Here is an 18041-nt window from a genome sequence, read left to right as displayed (position 1 = left end):
ATCTGGCCCTGAACTGCATTTTGAAATAACACAGATAATCACTATTGCCACTAGCAAGTCATAAGGGATTGGAAGAGAACATTTATACTACAGAAGTCAAAATGACTCTCAAAGCTTAACTATAAAATATTGATTTCTAGAAAAACAAACAGTAGAAAAACTTCCCTGAAATTTGTTTCCTAAATGGGATGGGCAGTGTAGTCCATCAATATTAACTTCTAATTCTGCCAAATGCACTGTGCTGCCTCTTCCAGGCAAATCTTTGCAAATACTATTCTCGCTCCTTTCACTGGACAACACTTTCTATACTCCCTCAGACCCCAGTTTAGTTATCAGCTTTTCCAGAAGTCCTCCTTTACCATCCTACTGCCGTAATAGCTGAGGTGTCCCTCCTACATGCTCTAGGTACCTGGCTGGCATAGCACACATCATACTCTACCTTGCCATTGCCTGTTCAGTGTTTTTTTTCCCCATGAGTGTGAACTCCCAAAGGGCAGAAACTGTACCTTCTTCAATAGCTCCTGTATTTCTCAATGCCTGCAGAGCATTCAGACCCTTATAGATACTGAACATGTATCATTGGATAACTGAATGGTAGGAAGGAAAGGCAAACGGGCCAGAACAGGGCAGTGATGCCCCAGGCCTCAGATATCATAGGGGAATGGAGAGAAGGAAAGGAAAAATATAATCAGAGCCCAGGCTCTGTCACTAATTAGTTCTCTGACCCTAAACAAGTCTCTTAATCTCAGAACTCATGTACTGAGTAGGGAAAAGGAAAAGGTTGGACTAGCAGGGTTCATCAAGTCTCTTCCATGTTTATGTTCTCTCATATCTGTCTTCAGGACTGTCCATGCTTCATCAGCATACACATTTTAACAGACAAATACTATTCAGTTGGGTTCAACAGAGGGAAAGGGGTAGAAAGATGCAGCTGGGTAGAGTGCCTATAGATGTTGACTGAATGCATGAATAAATGAGCAGGCTTCCCCAAATCTCTTTAATTCTCCACCAGAAGGTGAATTTTTTGGCTTTGGTTCTTTTGATAATAAAATGTAATTTCATCAAGTCATCTCTAAGAGAAGGGCAACCTCAAATCCCTTAGAAGAAAAACAATATACACAATGGAGACAGATGGTGAATTCACTGCTTCCCCAAGAAACTAAGGCTAACTAAGGAAGCCACCATCTCCAATCAAGAGATACAAAGTGACCTTTGAAATATCATTTCATTTGGATAAAATGATTAATAGTATCAACTGGTTAAAATCAAGCTGTTTCTTTCCTAGACCACTGATCACTGGGCAAATCCAGATAGGAACAGCAAACACGCATGCTTGTTTGTTCTGTAGAATTTTCCCTGAAACCCTTGACATCAACCTGATGTCATAATAAAGACACAATGTATTAAATGATGCCAGAGTAAAATGCCTTTCAGTCAGTTCAGTCCCTCAGTCATGTCTGACTCTTTGCAACCCCATGGGCTGTAGCACACCAGGCTTCCCTGTCCATCACTAAATCCCAGAGTTTGCTCAAATTCATGTACATCAAGTCGTTGATGCTATCCAACCATCTCATTCTCTGTTGTCCCCTTCTCCTCCTGCCCTCAATCTTTCCCAATATCAGTGTCTTTTCCAGTGAGTCAGTTCTTCACATCAGGTGGCCAAAGTATTGGAGCTTCAGCTTCAGCATCAGTCCTTCCAATGAATATTCAGGACTGACTTCCTTTAGGACTGACTAGTTTGATCTTCTTGTTGTCCAAGGGACTCTCATGAGTCTTCTTCAACACCACAGTTCAAAAGTATCAGTTCTTTGGGGCTCACCTTTCTTTATGGTCCAACTTTCACATCCATACATGACTACTGGAAAAACCATAACTTTGACTATACCCACCTTTGTTGGCAAAGTAATGTCTCTGCTTTTTAATATGCTATCTAGGTTGGTCATAGCTTTTCTTCCAAGGAGCAAGCGTTTTTTAAATTCATGACTGCAGTCACCACCTGCAGTGATTTTGGAGCCCAAGAAGATAACGTCTGTCACTGTTTCCATTGTCTCCCCATCTATTTGTCATGAAGTGACGAGACCAGATGCTATGATCTTAGTTTTTTGCATGTTGAGTTTTAAGCCAGTTTTTTCACTCTCCTCTTTCACTTTCATCAAGAGGCTTTTTAGTTCCTCTTCACTTTCTGCCATAAGGGTGGTGTCATCTGCATATCTGAGGTCATTAATATTTCTTCTGGCAATCTTGATTCCAGCTTGTGCTTTATCCAGCCTGGCATTTCGCATGATGTACTCTACATGTAAGTTAAATAAGCAGGGTGACAATATACAGCCTTGATGTACTCCTTTCCCAATTTGGACCAGTCCATTGTCCATGTTTAGTTCTAACTGTTGCTTCTTGACCTCCATACAGATTTCTCAGGAGGCAGGTCAGGTGGTCTGGAATTCCCATATCTTGAAGAATTTTCCACAGTTTGTTGTGATCCACACAGTCAAAGACTTTGGCATAGTCAATAAAGCAGGTGGTTTTCTGGAATTCTCTTGCTTTTTATATGATCCAGTGGATGTTGGCAATTTGATCTCTGGTTCCTCTGCCTTTTCTAAATCCAGCTAGAGCATCTGGAAGTTCTCGGTGCACATACTGTTGAAGCTGGCTTGGAGAATTTTGAGCATTACTTTACTAGCGTGTGAGATGAGTGCAACTGTGCAGTAGTTTGAGCATTCTTTGGCATTGCCTTTCTTTGGGATTGGAATGAAAACTGACCTTTCCCGGTCCTGTGGCCACTTTTGAGTTTTTTAAATTTGTTGGCATATTGAGTGCAGCACTCTCACAGCATCATCTTTTAGGATTTGAAATAGCTCAGCTGGAATTTCATCACCTCCACTACCTTTCTTCATAGTGATGCTTCCTAAGGCCCACTTGACTTCACACTCCAGGATGTCTGGCTCTAGGTGAGGGATCACAGCATTATGGTCATTATCAGGGTCATTAAGATCTTTTTTTGTATAGTTCTTCTGTGTATTCTTGCCACCTCATCTTAATATCTTCTGCTTCTGTTAGGTCCATACCATTTCTGTCCTTTATCGTGCCCATCTTTGCATGAAATATTCCCTTGGTATCTCCAATTTTCTTGAAGAGATCTCTAGTCTTTCCCATTTTATTATTTTTCTGTATTTCTTTGTATTGATCACTTAGGAAGGCTTTCTTATTTCTCCTTGCTCTTTTTTGGAACTCTGCATTCAGATGGATATATTTTTCCTTTTCCCCTTTGCGTTTCACTTCTCTTCTTTTCTCAGCTATATGTAAGACCTCCTCAGACAACCATTTTGCCTTTTTGCATCTTTTTCTTGGGGATGGTACAGTGTCACGAATCTCCATCTGTAGTTTTTCAGGCCTTCAGTCTATCAGATCTAATTGCTTGAATCTATTTGTCACTTCTACTGAATAATCATAAGAGATTTGATTTAGATTATACCTGAATGGTCTAGTGGTTTTCCCTACTTTCTTCAATTTAAGTCTGAATTTGGCAAAAAGGAGTGAGCCACAGTCAGCTCCTGGTCTTGTTTTTGCTGACTGTATAGAGCTTCTCCATCTTTGGCTGCAAAGAATATAATCAGTCTGATTTCAGTGTTGACCATCCGGTGATGTCCGTGTGTAGAGTCATCTCTTGCATTGCTGGAAGAAGGTGTTTGCTATGAGCAGTGTGTTCTCTTGGCAAAAACTCTGTTAGCCTTTTCCCTGCTTCATTTTGTAGTCCAAGGCAAAATTGCCTGTTATTCCAGATATTTCTTGACTTCCTACTTTTGCATTCCAGTCCCCTATGATGAAAAGGACATCTTTTTTTTTGGTGTTAGTTCTAGAAGGTCTTGTAGGTCATCATAGAACCATTCAACTTCAGCTTCTTTGGCATTAGTGGTTGGGTCATAGACTTGGATTACTGTAATATTGAATGGTTTGCCTTGGAATCAAACAGAGATCATTCTGTCATTTTTGAGACGCTTCAAAATGTTTTTTTTTTTCCAAAATTTCAATTTTCAAAATGCTTTTGCTTAGACCCAATAACATACAGCTACCTTCCAAACACAGAACATACATTGAGAATTTATTATATAATACAGTGTTTGTGTGTGTGTTAGTCACTCAGTCATGTCTGAGTCTTTCGACCCCATGGACTATAGCCCACTAGGCTCCTCTATCCATGGAGCTCTCCAAGCAGGAATACTGGGTTGCCATGCCCTTTTCCAGGGGATCTTCCCAACCCAGGAATTGAACCTGGGTCTCCCTCATTGCAGACAAATTCTTTACCATTTGAGCTACCTGGGAAGCCCATATAATACAGTAAGTTAGCTTTTTCTTATACTTTTTACCAAAGAAGGCAATTTCAAAAGAAAACTGGCAAATCACGAACGCTAACCTAGACAATAATTTTTTAGCTGCAGATATTGAAGCAACATAGGTTAACTGACATTCAGTCAACAATGAACAAATGAAGTGCATTTTTTGTCAGAAAAATATAGTCTTAATGATCTTTTCCAAATGACTGAAATGTTGACATTTAGCTACAGAAATTTAAACTGGGTGATACCTGATAGGTGACCCACATCTATCTAAATCAGATGTTTTATTTCTATCATACATTCCATATACTAAAGTTAACCAGCATCCCTCTCCAAAGTAGTTGATTTGATCAGAATAGTCAGATCAGTTTGAACAATTCTAGTAATTTTAATACTTCAAGAGTGCTATAAATGTACTCTTTTTAACATATGTGATTATGTGAAACATATCATGTGATTTACATATTATTTGATTAACATGTGAAAATTATAAAACAGAAAGTAATATTAATAGTTGAATCACACACACATACACACACACCCAAGATGTTCACCTCTGTTAACTTCCTACAATCATGCCAGAGAAAAGCTAAAAATGTTACAGATAAATGACCATGATACTAAGTAAATCACTTTAAGGATTACTATCTCAAGGCAAGGAACATAGTGATCCAAGATGAGAAGGGTGGTCCAAACAGAGGAAGAAAAGGGCCCCAGTAAGCCAGAAAAGGTCTGGAGAGTAATCTGCTCTAGTAGGGGCCAAGGAGAAGGGTGTCCCTCGTGCATTGTAGGATGCTTAGCAGCACCCCTGGCCTCTCCCCTCCAGACACTTGCCGCGATCCTTCAGCTGTGGCAACCAGAGCTCCAGACATTGCCAACTGTTCCTCTGGAGGGCTGGGGCTTGTAAAGTACAGTCCAGTTGAAAACCACTGCCTTAGACTCACAGCCACCTTGGTTGTAGCCCCAAACCCCAAGTGTCAGCCAAGTTCCTGGCTTCAAACATAGAGCAAACTTGCCTACACTGAGGTCTGACCTTAGGTGACCAGCTCACCACAAAGTGGAACAGCTTCCCAGATTGCTCCCCTTGGGACTAGGCGAGGAGTCTACTGAACCATGAGTTCATCTGCGACTAGTCCAGGAAAGCTGCTTAGATGTCTCAAAACGTTTTTCAAGGTCTCAGTCCTTTAAAAGCCAACAACCAAAACAAAGTGAAAATACTATGAGAGCAAAAATGCTGCACTCCTTTGAAAAGGAAGCTGTAAAACACTCCAAAAGCTTCATGGTACATGAAGAGTTTCATAGAGGAAAAGATAAATGTAAACTAAAGGTCACTATTATCTTTTTTCTAAAAACAGATTAATACATATTATAAAAAATCCAGTTCTAATGTCATATTTTTTAATTTGTTTTCCTATTTTTCATCACGTTATTTAGTAGCTACATCTCTGCCAATTTGGTATTAAAAACAGGCATCCTTGTGTATCAGCCTTAGGTAAATTGCTGTTATGACCAACCTAGATAGCATATTCAAAACCAGAGACATTACTTTGCCAACAAAGGTTCGTCTAGTCAAGGCTATGGTTTTTCCTGGGGTCATGTATGGATGTGAGAGTTGGACTGTGAAGAAGGCTGAGCGCCGAAGAATTGATGCTTTTGAACTGTGGTGTTGGAGAAGACTCTTGAGAGTCCTTTGGACTGCAAGGAGATCCAACCAGTCCATTCTGAAGGAGCTCAGCCCTGGGTGTTCTTTGGAAGGAATGATGCTAAAGCTGAAACTTCAGTACTTTGGCCACCTCGTGAGAAGAGTTGACTCATTGGAAAAGACTCTGATGCTGGGAGGGATTGGGGGCAGGAGGAGAAGGGGATGACAGGGGATGAGATGGCTGGATGGCATCACTGACTCGATGGACATGAGTCTGGGTGAACTCTGGGAGATGGTGATGGACAGGGAGGCCTGGCATGCTGCGATTCATGGGGTCGCAAAGAGTCGGACACGACTGAGTGACTGATCTGATCTGATCTGAAAAGTTAATGAGGGGGCTTCCCTGGTGGCTCAGTGGAAAGAATCTGCCTACCGATGCAGGAAATGTAGGTTTGATCTGTGGGTTGGGAATTTCCCCTGGAGAAGGAAATGGCAACCCATTCTAGTATTCTTGCCTGGGAAATTCATGGACAGAGGAGCCTGGCGGGTTATAGTCCATGGAGTCGCAAAAGAGCTGGACACAACTGAGTGACTAAACAATGACTACAAAAGTTAATGATTCCACTTGTCTCATGAGGGAGGCAGGATCATAAATAGAAAAATGCCAGAATAGTGTGGCAGTTAAAATTAGCTCTATCATCTCCTTGCCATGTGACTATAGGCAAGTCACTCACTAAACCAGTGTCCCATTTAAAAAATAGGGATTTTAACTGTATCTACATGCCAGTATTTTTTTTTTTTTGGTAAGGACTCAACCTAAAGATGCAAAGCCCTGAGAACAGTGTCTTGTATACAGTAAGGATTCAGTCAACAGCGGATTATTCTCCTGTTATGAAAATTATCATCTTCATGATCATAATTGGAAATTACCATTGATAGTCAGCAATTTTACTGTATCATTCTCATTAAATGCAATGCCATGCCTCTAATAAACCAGTAAGTTAGAAGTCAGAAACGGAAGAAGCAGCATCCTCTTTGTGGAACAAAACAGTATTTTCTGTAAATGCAACATTTTCTTTTTACTAAAAGGGAAAATTAAGGAAGAATGACTAAGCTCCCTCACTCAGAGTCTTCATCCATCTTCACTTTCCCAGAGTAATGGAACAGATGCGGGTAAAGCAGCACTTATTTCCTTACCTGTGCTTTTCTATTCACGGGACAGTTCCATCTTGTAACCTACACAGAATACACTGTTCTGGGAATAACAAGTGGGTTTGACATTTCACTGGGGCAAATGACTCTTTGTATAGCTAACAACATTCTTGGGCCAGGAGTGACTCTCAAAGCCATTTCTCCCAAATTCTCATTCATTCAGAATTTACTGACATAATTTATTCATCATATGCATATTGACTGAGGACTATCACTTGAAAAGAATTCTGCAAGGAGCTGGAGGTATCCTGATCATGATGGCTGGGGCACTCAAGGAGCTTAGCCCTGGGAAGGAAGACAACATTCACTAAAGGGGTGCAGGGGTGCATAACTTCAAAGTGAGTAAAAAAACAAAAAAGGTTCTCTAGGGGGTGTAAAAGCTCTCCCAGTCCACAGTGTGAGCAAAGACCTCCCAAACTAAGTGACACAAAAATTGAGTGGAAAGCTCAGGAGTAAAGCTGCTGCTGCTAAGTCACATCAGTTGTGTCCAACTCTGTGCGACCCCATAGACAGCAACCCACCAGACTCCCCCGTCCCTGGGATTCTACAGGCAAGAATACTGGAGTGGGTTGCCATTTCCTTCTCCAATGCATAGAAGTGAAAAGAGAAAGTGAAGTCGCTCAGTCATGTCTGACTCTTCGCGACTGCATGGACTGTAGCCTACCAGGCTCCTCTGTCCATGGGATTTTCCAGGCAAGAGTACTGCAGTGGGTTGCCATTGCTTTCTCCACAGCAGTAAAGCTAAGAACCACATTTCCCAGATTCCTTTTAAGTAGGGTCTGGTTAGATCCTGCTAATGAGAGGCATTTGTGTGAACTTTGGAACTCTGGGCTAGGACTTTGAATCTTGACCAACAGCATGATGTGAGGGGAAAGAGGGGAAGGTGTGAGGGTGGCCAGTGGCAGAAAAGACACTTAACCAGAAACTCTGCATTACATGGTCAAGGCACTGTCTGCTTTCTCTTGGTCTCCTAGAGTTGTCCTGATTCTTGATCATCCCTAATATGGTTCTACCAGCAATTTACTGGGTCTCTGGATATTCTTGTAGTAAATATTGTTTTGCTTAAGGTAGCCTGAACTAGCTTCTGCTCTTTGCATCCATCAAGTGCTTTGTTTCTACTAACAGACCACATTATAAAAGTCTATCTCCCCAACCAGCCTGTCGGTTTCTTGAGGACTGGAGAGTGTCTTTTTTCTTTTTGAACCTCCAGGACTTAGAGTAGTGACTGACTGACACATAGGGAACACTAGTAAATGCAAAATGGATATGATTTTTCACATGTTTAAAAAACTAAGAGATTTGCCAATAAATTTCTTTAACACTGAATGTTTAACACTGAAAAAGAGCTCAAATGAGTCAAAAAGTCTTCCATACCTTACATCAATCTTACACTCACATGGTAATCTCTATGTTTCATAGTCATCTTCTGAGTTTAACTTTTAAATATACATTTCATGAAGCAACTCACTACACTAATAATCATACTCCTGTAGCTTTCTTTCCTCTGTTGTCATACAGAATTTTCACCATCATATTTCCAAAGGGGTAGAATAAAATTGCTAAAGGGGGCAGGTCCACACTCACCACTCCCAGGAGTGAACTATATACCTCTCTCTCCCTGCCCTTTCCAACCCACAGGGCAATCCAGGAAGCTCAGTAGGCAGCTAGTGACTTTAGTGTCCAGAGAGATCACCATCTGTTTCTCTACCCCGATAAATCAAGTACCTCTGCTCTATAAAGTCACGTTGCTTGTGAGACTAAGACCTAGAATGAAAATGGAGACAGAATTTTTGTCCAATTTAATGGCTTAAAAAAAAAAAAGCAAACTTTTCTTGGGTAGTAAATTTATGCTGCAAGAATCTAGGAACTACACAGCAGTCTGAATTTGATCTGGTTCAAATAATGCTACCATGTCCTAAAATCCTAGTCATTATACACTTTCCAAATGTACAATGTCATCAAGGTTTTATGACATTTCCTACAAAAAGGTAGCACTTCATCAGCGGAAGCTTGAATTCAGGTATGGGAACAGAATGCTACGGCTGCTGCATGAAAATGGTGCTGCTCCTCTGACTTCAGTATCATAGCTGCACGGGGATAATACACCAAACCATTTTCGTACATGCACCTTTTTGACCTGTACTAAAACAATTCTATATTTCTTTGAACTATTGAGTAAAGCCAAAAACATGTATGGTAGGACCAAATCTATTATGGATGACTTCTGTTTTCCTACAGAAGTTTGATCAGAGATAGTATGCCACCTGGGGTTCTCTGTTTCTTCAATTTCACTTCCTTCCTCGAGTAACAAAAGGCTTAGAGCATCATGTCTGTGCCTGCTGCCCAGACATGTGACCTGTGCACATGGCTTATGGAGTACACAAAACTTCTGAGACCCAGGGCTTTGAAGGCAAAGCTGACAGATATGAGGTGCAAACCTAGCTTCACCAGGTTAAACATGGCTATGAAAGGAGCATACCCAGTTCTACTGGCATCAAAACACAGTGCTGGTTGCCAGAGAGTCTATGAGAAAGAAATATTAAGTAACACTGAACCTCTGACATTGACACGAGTTTATTATTCTTCCATTCCAACACACCCTAATCCAAAGCTTATGCTGTTCCAATCTGGGCCTGCCCTAAAACAGCCAATTATGCTGAATGTGGTCAAAACTCTAAGAAGTCTTCAGTCCCAAAGACAATCTTTCATTAGCTCATCAGCTCCTGTATTATTTCCACATTTTGAAGTGGTTTTGAATTGTGTGCATCACTTCTTTAGATATTATTTCTCTTTTACACTGCAGATATAATAGTACTCCTTCCCCATCACTATGTTGAAAACTTTAAGCTAAACAACCTCTCCAAATATACATGAAATATTTCCAAACCCATCATCGGCACAGTTTAACTAAGTGGGATTGCTATCCTATTGTCCAAAGGAGCCATAATATATAACTGGCTTTGTTCTAGAACTTCCAAACTGATTCCAAACTTTTAAATCTGGTGGAGGGGGCAGGAGGAGGGAGTTTAAAATTTTGCAAAATATTCATGTCAGCAAAAGAAGCTGTTTGTCACTTTTGCATTGAAAGTGCCTTCCCAAAATCTTTATTGAGTAAAGTGCTGCCATTTATTCCTCAAGAATGAGGGAGCTTAGAATGGATAAAAAACAAGGTCCTACTATAGAGCACAAGGAACTAAATCCAGTCTCCTAGGATAAACCATAATGGAAAGGAGTATGTTTTAAAAAGTATGTAGAAAGCCTAGAGATAAACCAAGACACATATGGTTACCTAACCTATGACAAAGGAGGAAAGAATATACAACGGAGAAAAAAGCCTTGGGAAAACTGGACAGCTACATATAAGAGAATGAAATTAGAATACTCCCTAACACCATACATTAAAAATAAAACTTGAAATGGATTATAGACCTGAATGTAAAGCCACACACTATAAACCTTTTAGAGGAAAACATAGGCAGAACACTGTTTGACATAAACCTCAGCAGGATTTTTTTTGACCCACCTTTGAGAGTGATGAAAATAAAAACAAAAATTAATAAACGGGACTTATTTAAACTTAAAAACTTTTGGAAAGCAAAGGAAACCATAAATAAGATGAAAAGATAATCCTCAGAATGGAAGAAAATATTTACAAATGAAGCAACTGACAAAGGATCAATCTCCAAAACATACAAACAGTTCATGAAGCTTAATATCAAAAAAAAAAAAACTCAAAAAAATGGATGGAAGACCTAAATACACATTTCTCCAAAGAAGACACACAGATGGCCAAGAGGCACATAAAAGGATGCTCAACAACACTAATTATTAGAGAAATGCAAATCAAAACTAAAATGGGGTATCACTTCACACTATCAGATTGGCCATAATTTAAAACATCTACAAATAATAAATGCTGGAGAAGATATGGAGAAAAGGGAACCCTCTTGCACTGTTGGTGGGAATGTAAATTTGTACAGCTACTATGGAAAACGGTATGGAGATTCCATTAAAAATTAAAAATAGAGCTAACGTATGGTCCAACAATCTCACTTTGGGACATATATTTGGAGAAGATGATATTTTGAAAATATACATGCATCCCAATGTTCATAGCAGCACTATTTATAATAGCCAGGACATGGAAGCAATCTAAATGTCCATCAGCAGAGGAATGGGTAAAGTAGATGTGGTACATATATACAATAGAATATTACTCCGCCCAAAAAGGAACAAAATTGCATCATTTATAGAGGTGAGGATGGACCTGGAGACTGTAATACAGAATGAAGTCAGTCCGAAAAACAAATATCATATTTTAACGCATGTATGTGGAATCTAAAAAAAAGTACAGATGATCTTATTTGAAAAACAGTAACAAAGACACAGATGTAGAGAACAAACATGGATACAGGAGGGAGGGGGGCTGGGATGAACTAGGTGGTGGAGGTTGATATATACAGACTACTATGCATAAAATAGATAACTAATGAGAATATCCTGTGAGGATGGAAACCACTGAGGATGGAGACGTGGCTTTATAGGCATGCAACTTGCATACGTACACAGGGCCCCTGTACTCAGAAGGGCCCCATATTTAGTTTAATGCTTCACTATGACCATCCTGAAATTCTCAATAAAGTCTGAATAAAGGGTCTTATATTTTCATCTTGCACTTGGCCCCACAAATTAGGTAGCTTGTTGTGACTGGAGAGGTTTGGTCAGAGTGTGATACGAACAGTTTTCTGTTTTAAAAGAATTACTCCAGTTTGTATGTTAAGAACACCCAGTAGGAAAAGTAAGGGTTAAAGCAGGAAAAACAGCTAGCATGCTGTCGATACAAATAAGGTGAAAGGTGATGGTAGCAAATGTCACCAGGAGAAGGGCCAGTTAGATCCCATTTGTCTGCAGCTGCCTGGTGACATGCTTGTCTATGGCGGTGCCTTGGCCAGCCAGCTCCTACTTCTCCAAACTGGTTTCTGCTCAGATTCCATGCTGCTGCCTGTTAATCTGAGAGCCCTATATTTTTCCAACAGCTTCTTTCTGTTGGAAAAAGAGCGGGTATTAGCTTCTCTTCTTGCCTACCCTTTTCTCTAGGGAAGGCAGAGCACCCTTTGATCCCACCAAAACTGTACACAGTAGCAAACAGGAATTCTTCAAAAGAAAAATCTGGGTGTTGTCCCCAAATCTGGATCCTCTACTATGGAGAAAATGAAAGAAAGAAGAGCCCTAGCCAAGTCCAGTATCTTCTGTGTTGAATCACTGTATTACAACTTACTTCACATTGTCTCACTGACTCCAATTAAGAAATAGGTGTAAATATTACTTCACACCCACTAAGATCTGTTTGAGTCTGACAGGATAAGAGCTACTAAAGTTTATACAAATACAAAATGCACGTAAAATACCTTTAAGACCCACAAAACATATTGACTGCTCAATTCTCAGTAAAGAAAAGGAAAAATTAATGATACGTTTTAGATTTATATCTAAATTTGTACAATTATCTCTATGTTTAAGCTAGTAAATGAAAAAAAAATACTAGTTTCCAGGTGATCAAATAAGTAAATTCATGAAGTTGTGCTAAAACTGACATGATACAATCACCAGTAAGTTAAATATCAGTAAGTTTAAAGTTTACACTCACTAATCTAAAATTTTTGAACAATAATTTCTTCTTTCCCACACACTCAAAAGTTTCTCTGAAATGACAAAATATGGATGATACCAATTCTCAATCTGAAGAGCTTACATCAGGTACTCACCTTTTTCTGAAGAACATTGATTTTCCTTTCCTTCACTTCTAACATATCCTTCATGTCTCGAATCTCTCCAGCCAGTGTCCCCTTCTCTTCTGTGAGGTCCTGCAGCTGTTTCGTTTTTTTATTGAGAAAAGATTCTTTCTCTTCTAGCCGTAATCTCAGTGCATCTACCTGAAATCAGGAAAAAGAAAAAAGCTTGCAGTTTTACAGAGAGGTCATCAGTAACTACGTCCTGCCCTGGGAGGTGGGTGGGGCAGCAGTACACCTTCTCAGCAGCGCGATCAAATACTGCTCATGGGCAACTCCAGGCTGTGTGTTTTAAAGCCTACATCTACCTTAAAATCCTACTGCATGTGTACCTGAGCAGTGATATATATATTTTTAATTATAAGGTTTATATGAAATAAGACGTTATGAAGTCATCTCATGTTGTGAAGCCGAAAGATGGGAAACAAAGCACGTGAATTCTCTGTATCTTTGAGAGCCCAGGGAGGGTACAACACTGTTCATGCCACGTAGCATCCTCCGGGAATACAGAGAACGCAATGAGCCATGCCACGGACATCTGGGAGAATAAGACTGGCAATAGAGGAACGCTCCTAAGTTAGAAAAAGACGTGTAGCCAAGATGAAGTAAATGCTGTTAGAGGAAGAAAATGCTGTGGATGACACCTATTCTACAGCTTCATGAAAGACTGCTTTACAAACACTAAAGAAAAAATTTAGATTTCTACAGTTTCTGCTTTTCAAATGTTGGTAATAGAATGGGGAAACATAAGCTTTTCTTTTAATGTTAACATTCCAAAGATCATGTGCAAAAAATGTTTACATGGGTGACGCAGGGCACTGGGATGACAGACGACTCTAATCCTCACCTTCCACACTGGGAACTGCATAGACAGGAGCAACATCAACACTAGGAATTAAGCATGTTATTGAGAGATATCAAAATAACCAGGCATAAAGAGTTTAAAGAGGTGATCTTGAGGAAAAAGAATGGGATAGGGGTAAGTTGGGGACTGCTGCATCTCATAGCATATCTTGTTGAACCTTTGCTCATTATACTATTTGCAAGTAAAGTTTAGATGAATACAGAAACAAACAAAAACATTTTTTTAAAAAAGGAGCAGGAATACTGTAATACGTGAAAATAGATATATAAATAGTATAAGGACAAAGAGTCAAAGGTGATTTGGAACAAAGGAAAGACACTTAGGTTTTAGGTTCTGCTTCTATCTGGGCTTCCCTGGTGGCTCAGACAGTAAAGAATCTGCCTACAAAGCAGGAGATCTGGATTCAATCCCTGGGTCAAGAAGATTCCCTGGAGAAGGGAATGGCAACCCACTCCAGTGTTGTTGCCTGAAGAATCCCATGGCCAGAGCAGCCTGGCAGGCTACAGTCCATAGGGTCAAAAAGAAACACCACTGAGTGACCAGCGCTACTTCTACCTGTGAGGATGAGGACAAATAACTCTCACTTGCCCACACCAAGTCTTCAGCCTCAGTTTCTTCACTTATAAAACAAAGAGGTAAGGACTGACTATCTCTAAGTGCCTGGCATTTTATGATTTTAAAGACAGCAATCAGTCCTAGGTGGAACACATCAGGGCAGAAAAATACTAGATATAAAAAAAGTTATCAGGAAAGAATCTCCTTTCCTTACCCCTGTTGAATAAAGGAGGGCCAAAGTAGTGTTTTTAAATGTCAAAGGTGATGGGGAGGTAGGTAAGCAGAGAGGTTTTCTAGTTTCTGTCCCAGACAGCAAGATGAAGCTGGGAGATCCCAGCAAGGGCAGAGGTGATGACAAGTGCTGGAAGCCCCGTTGGCTGAATGACCCTGACTGCATTATGAGAGAGGATGGACACTCTGTGTTTCCAGAAGGTGAGAACTGCTGAATCTGCAAACCTCCGATAGCTCTGCCTCTTCTCACATAATGGCTATCGAGATCTAGGGAAAGAGGTGAAGAGGAAATTCATATTCTGGTGACCTCCCCTTTCCTAAATGAAAAACTCATGCCAGTTGCACTAAAGCTTAAACATTCCAGATTCTCCAGGGGTCTATCTTCATCTACCAACTTAGAATAACATCAGTACTTATCTCTGAGTTTTCCTCTTATCTGGTGAAAAAGTGTGATTTTTAGTTTACACATAAAAGGGTAGCATTTAGTGTGTTCCTTCGAAACTGGCAGAACATGTTGATCACTGCAGGTTACAGCAGTGGTTAGAAAGGGTTACACATTCAATTTTAGGGATCTGTACATAGGCTGACTAGGACTCTGTAAAAATTGGAGAAGAAACTGTGGTCCCATTAGCCCCACATTCTACCTATCAAAGATGGTGGTCATTATCTGGACAAAGGAGACGCCCAATCCAAATCCATGATACAAATAAATTACAACCTGGGAGATAGTGAGTGATGCTAGAGAAAGTTTCAGAAGAGACTCTAATTAATCAATAATAGTAAGCTTAACATTTGTGGTGCCTTCTGGCTATGTGTGATCTTTCAATGTCTTGCTCCATCTTACTAAGTCCATAAGAGATTAAAACAGCAACCCAAGCTTTTGTAAGGACTATTAAGTAACACTTAAGTAAGACTATTTCTCCAGGAACAAAACGGAGAGCGAAGTTGCTCATGATCAACACACTACTCGCAACACTCAAACTCTACACGGCAGGAAGAAGTCTGTGCCAGCCAAGGTCTTCTGTTTGTGAGTCTATTTTCCATGCGCCTGACAGCATGTACTTAGCTTCAAAGGAATTTGAATTGTGGCCTTCAATCACCTTCACTCTATCTCTACAGCTCTGCACAGCCTCCTAGAATCAAGAAATGAAGCTTAAAGTTGTTTTTTTTTTTTTTAAGACAAAATGTTGACCTGAACTACATCCAATTCTCAACCAACATTAGCCCAGTTTGCAGTAAGCAAGCATGACATCATTTCTAAAGTCAAATTTTAACTTCCAGATGGTGCAAAACCACAAGCAGGCACACAGACCTTCTGATGCACAGAAGTTTAAACACAGGAATCAGGCCAGAAAGAAGACAGTCTATTAAAAATTAGAATATGTAGTTCCAAACTGAGTATCAGTGAGTAGGATTAAAATTCCCTTCACTAATATTTAAACTTCACTCGATAGTATAGTTCATTTTTAAAAAGAATCAGAAAAGCCTACAAGTTTAGATTATATTCCAACATCAGGTAGAGACATAAAAGTTAAAATGTTTGGGAATATGAAATACCTTTCTCTACCTCTTCACTCAACACCAAATAATTTTAAGGGCCCTTGACTCTCTTTCTTAAACTTTGGCAGTTGACTCAATAATAAAACTTGGCAAAGCAAAGAGCACCATCATTTCCCAGAAAAACAAAAGAAAATTAGAACTGCATGATATTGTCAGTGCACAAAGAGCCATAGGTTGAATTCCCAGTTTTTACATATTATTTAACCGCATGGGAACTAGTCACCTAATGTTAAAACAAAGACAATCTTTTCATTTTAGGAGAATTACTCATTTCCTTCTGATCCAGTTGTGTGTATAATTGTGCCTGTATGTGGGTGCATGTGTGTGTGTATGTTTAAAAGCATGTAACACATGAAAATTTAACCTTTTACCTGGCAGTATAAAGCATAAAGCATTTGTTATCACTTCAGTTCCAGGTAATAACTTGAAAGAAAATGACCATGGCAATGAAATTGGCAAAAATTGCCAAAATCAGAGTTAAACATTATTAATCTTCATGTCAGCACCCAGGAATTATAACCAGTTCCAATGGTGAGGTATGTTTCTAGAAGTTTTGTACATAAGCTTCCTGACCTTTCTGCTGTATTTTACACAGGCCTTCAGAAACAGTTTCAGTGTTGTGACAAAACACTAAGTGCTACTTGATATGCCATAAATAATTTTTAAAAATCAAATGGTTCATTTCCATCTTAAAATGACTACAGCAACACTTGAGAGAAAGAAAAAAAAAAACACTTGAGAGAGAAAAAGGGGCCACTTGAAAATTTTCACAGATTAAATATTACTTACTTGACAACACTTCAGGCATTGAATAAACATGCTATCACAAAGAACAACTTTAAAAGAAAATGAAACTGGAACATACACAAAAGCTCCCAGTACAGTTTTATTTCACATTTAAAGTGTCGTTTGTTTGTTTTTCCTAATAGTAGACTTGGATTAACGGTATATTTGAATTTGATTCAACTTGCAATCATTCAAATGGGGAGACAGATTCAAAGTTGGAAGTATGCATAATGTATGGAAGTATGCTTCCAAAGACAAAAACACTGAAAATAACCTAAAATCTAGAAGCTGCTGTGGTAGTAACCACTAGTTCTCACTCAAATCCAATTTGCCTTTACTTCCTGAACACTGGATCCATCTCTCTTTCCAGCCCCCTTGTGGGAAAATGGAGCCATTCATGAAATGTAAGCAGAAGCGTCATACATCACTTCCTATCTACACCTCCCTGACACCCCTCCCCGTTCTTGAGACTCTGAAGGATACATTTTCCACATGGTGGAGCTACAAGATGGCAGAACCTCCATATATCTGGATCCTCAAAAGCAGGATCACCCCTAACTCCCTGCCCCCCAACAGTATGATGTGTTAAACTACTCAATTACTATAATTTCTCCTGGTTTTATTAAAAAGTAGGTACCTTAAAACTAGAAAGGTTTGTTTGTCTTAGAGATGGCCATAAACCTACATGAAACTGGGTCACTGTTCTTCCCTCTACTCCTTCAGTGTGTAAGACCTCAAAATCTACTTTCCTCTATCCTTTCATTCCAATTCCAAAGAAGTGTGGCGGGGCTTGGGGCAGGGAGAGATGGTTGACAGAGAGCCAAGGACAGAGCTGAAAGGAAGAAGTAGCAGAATCCTAGGGAGTAAACACAGAGGTTAAAGATCAAGATCCTGGGGAGAAGAGAAAAAGAGATCAAAGAGGAAGAGTCTCCTATAGCACACTGGTCTGAACTTATATTCGTATCAACAAGTGGCTCAAGTGGACAACTCTGTTTTGCAAAGTCTCTCCACTGCAAATATAGGTGTTCAAGCAACTCATGTCAATGGCCATGGACGTACTCACCAGC

The 18041-nt window shown here is 39.7% G+C and overlaps 1 protein-coding gene across 7 annotated transcripts in view; it reads right to left on the bottom strand.

Moving 5' to 3' along the window:
* The window catches only part of ERC2 (ELKS/RAB6-interacting/CAST family member 2), a 993433-nt gene that overhangs the window by 598610 nt on the left and 376782 nt on the right, over window positions 1-18041 (bottom strand). For all 7 annotated transcript variants that reach the window (XM_086367446.1, XM_086367443.1, XM_086367447.1 and 4 more), the window contains one exon: window positions 12954-13121. In XM_086367446.1, coding sequence (XP_086223572.1) covers window positions 12954-13121 — 168 coding nt within the window. The remainder of the gene's footprint in view (window positions 1-12953; window positions 13122-18041) is intronic.

This window comes from Bos grunniens, chromosome 22 (genome assembly GCF_055505025.1).
Source record: "Bos grunniens cultivar Pamir isolate PY7600 chromosome 22, Bosgru_T2T1.0, whole genome shotgun sequence".
NCBI classification, from domain to species: domain Eukaryota; kingdom Metazoa; phylum Chordata; class Mammalia; order Artiodactyla; family Bovidae; genus Bos; species Bos grunniens.
Note: the sequence above shows the minus strand (reverse complement) of the source record. Positions and strands in the feature narration are given on the sequence as shown.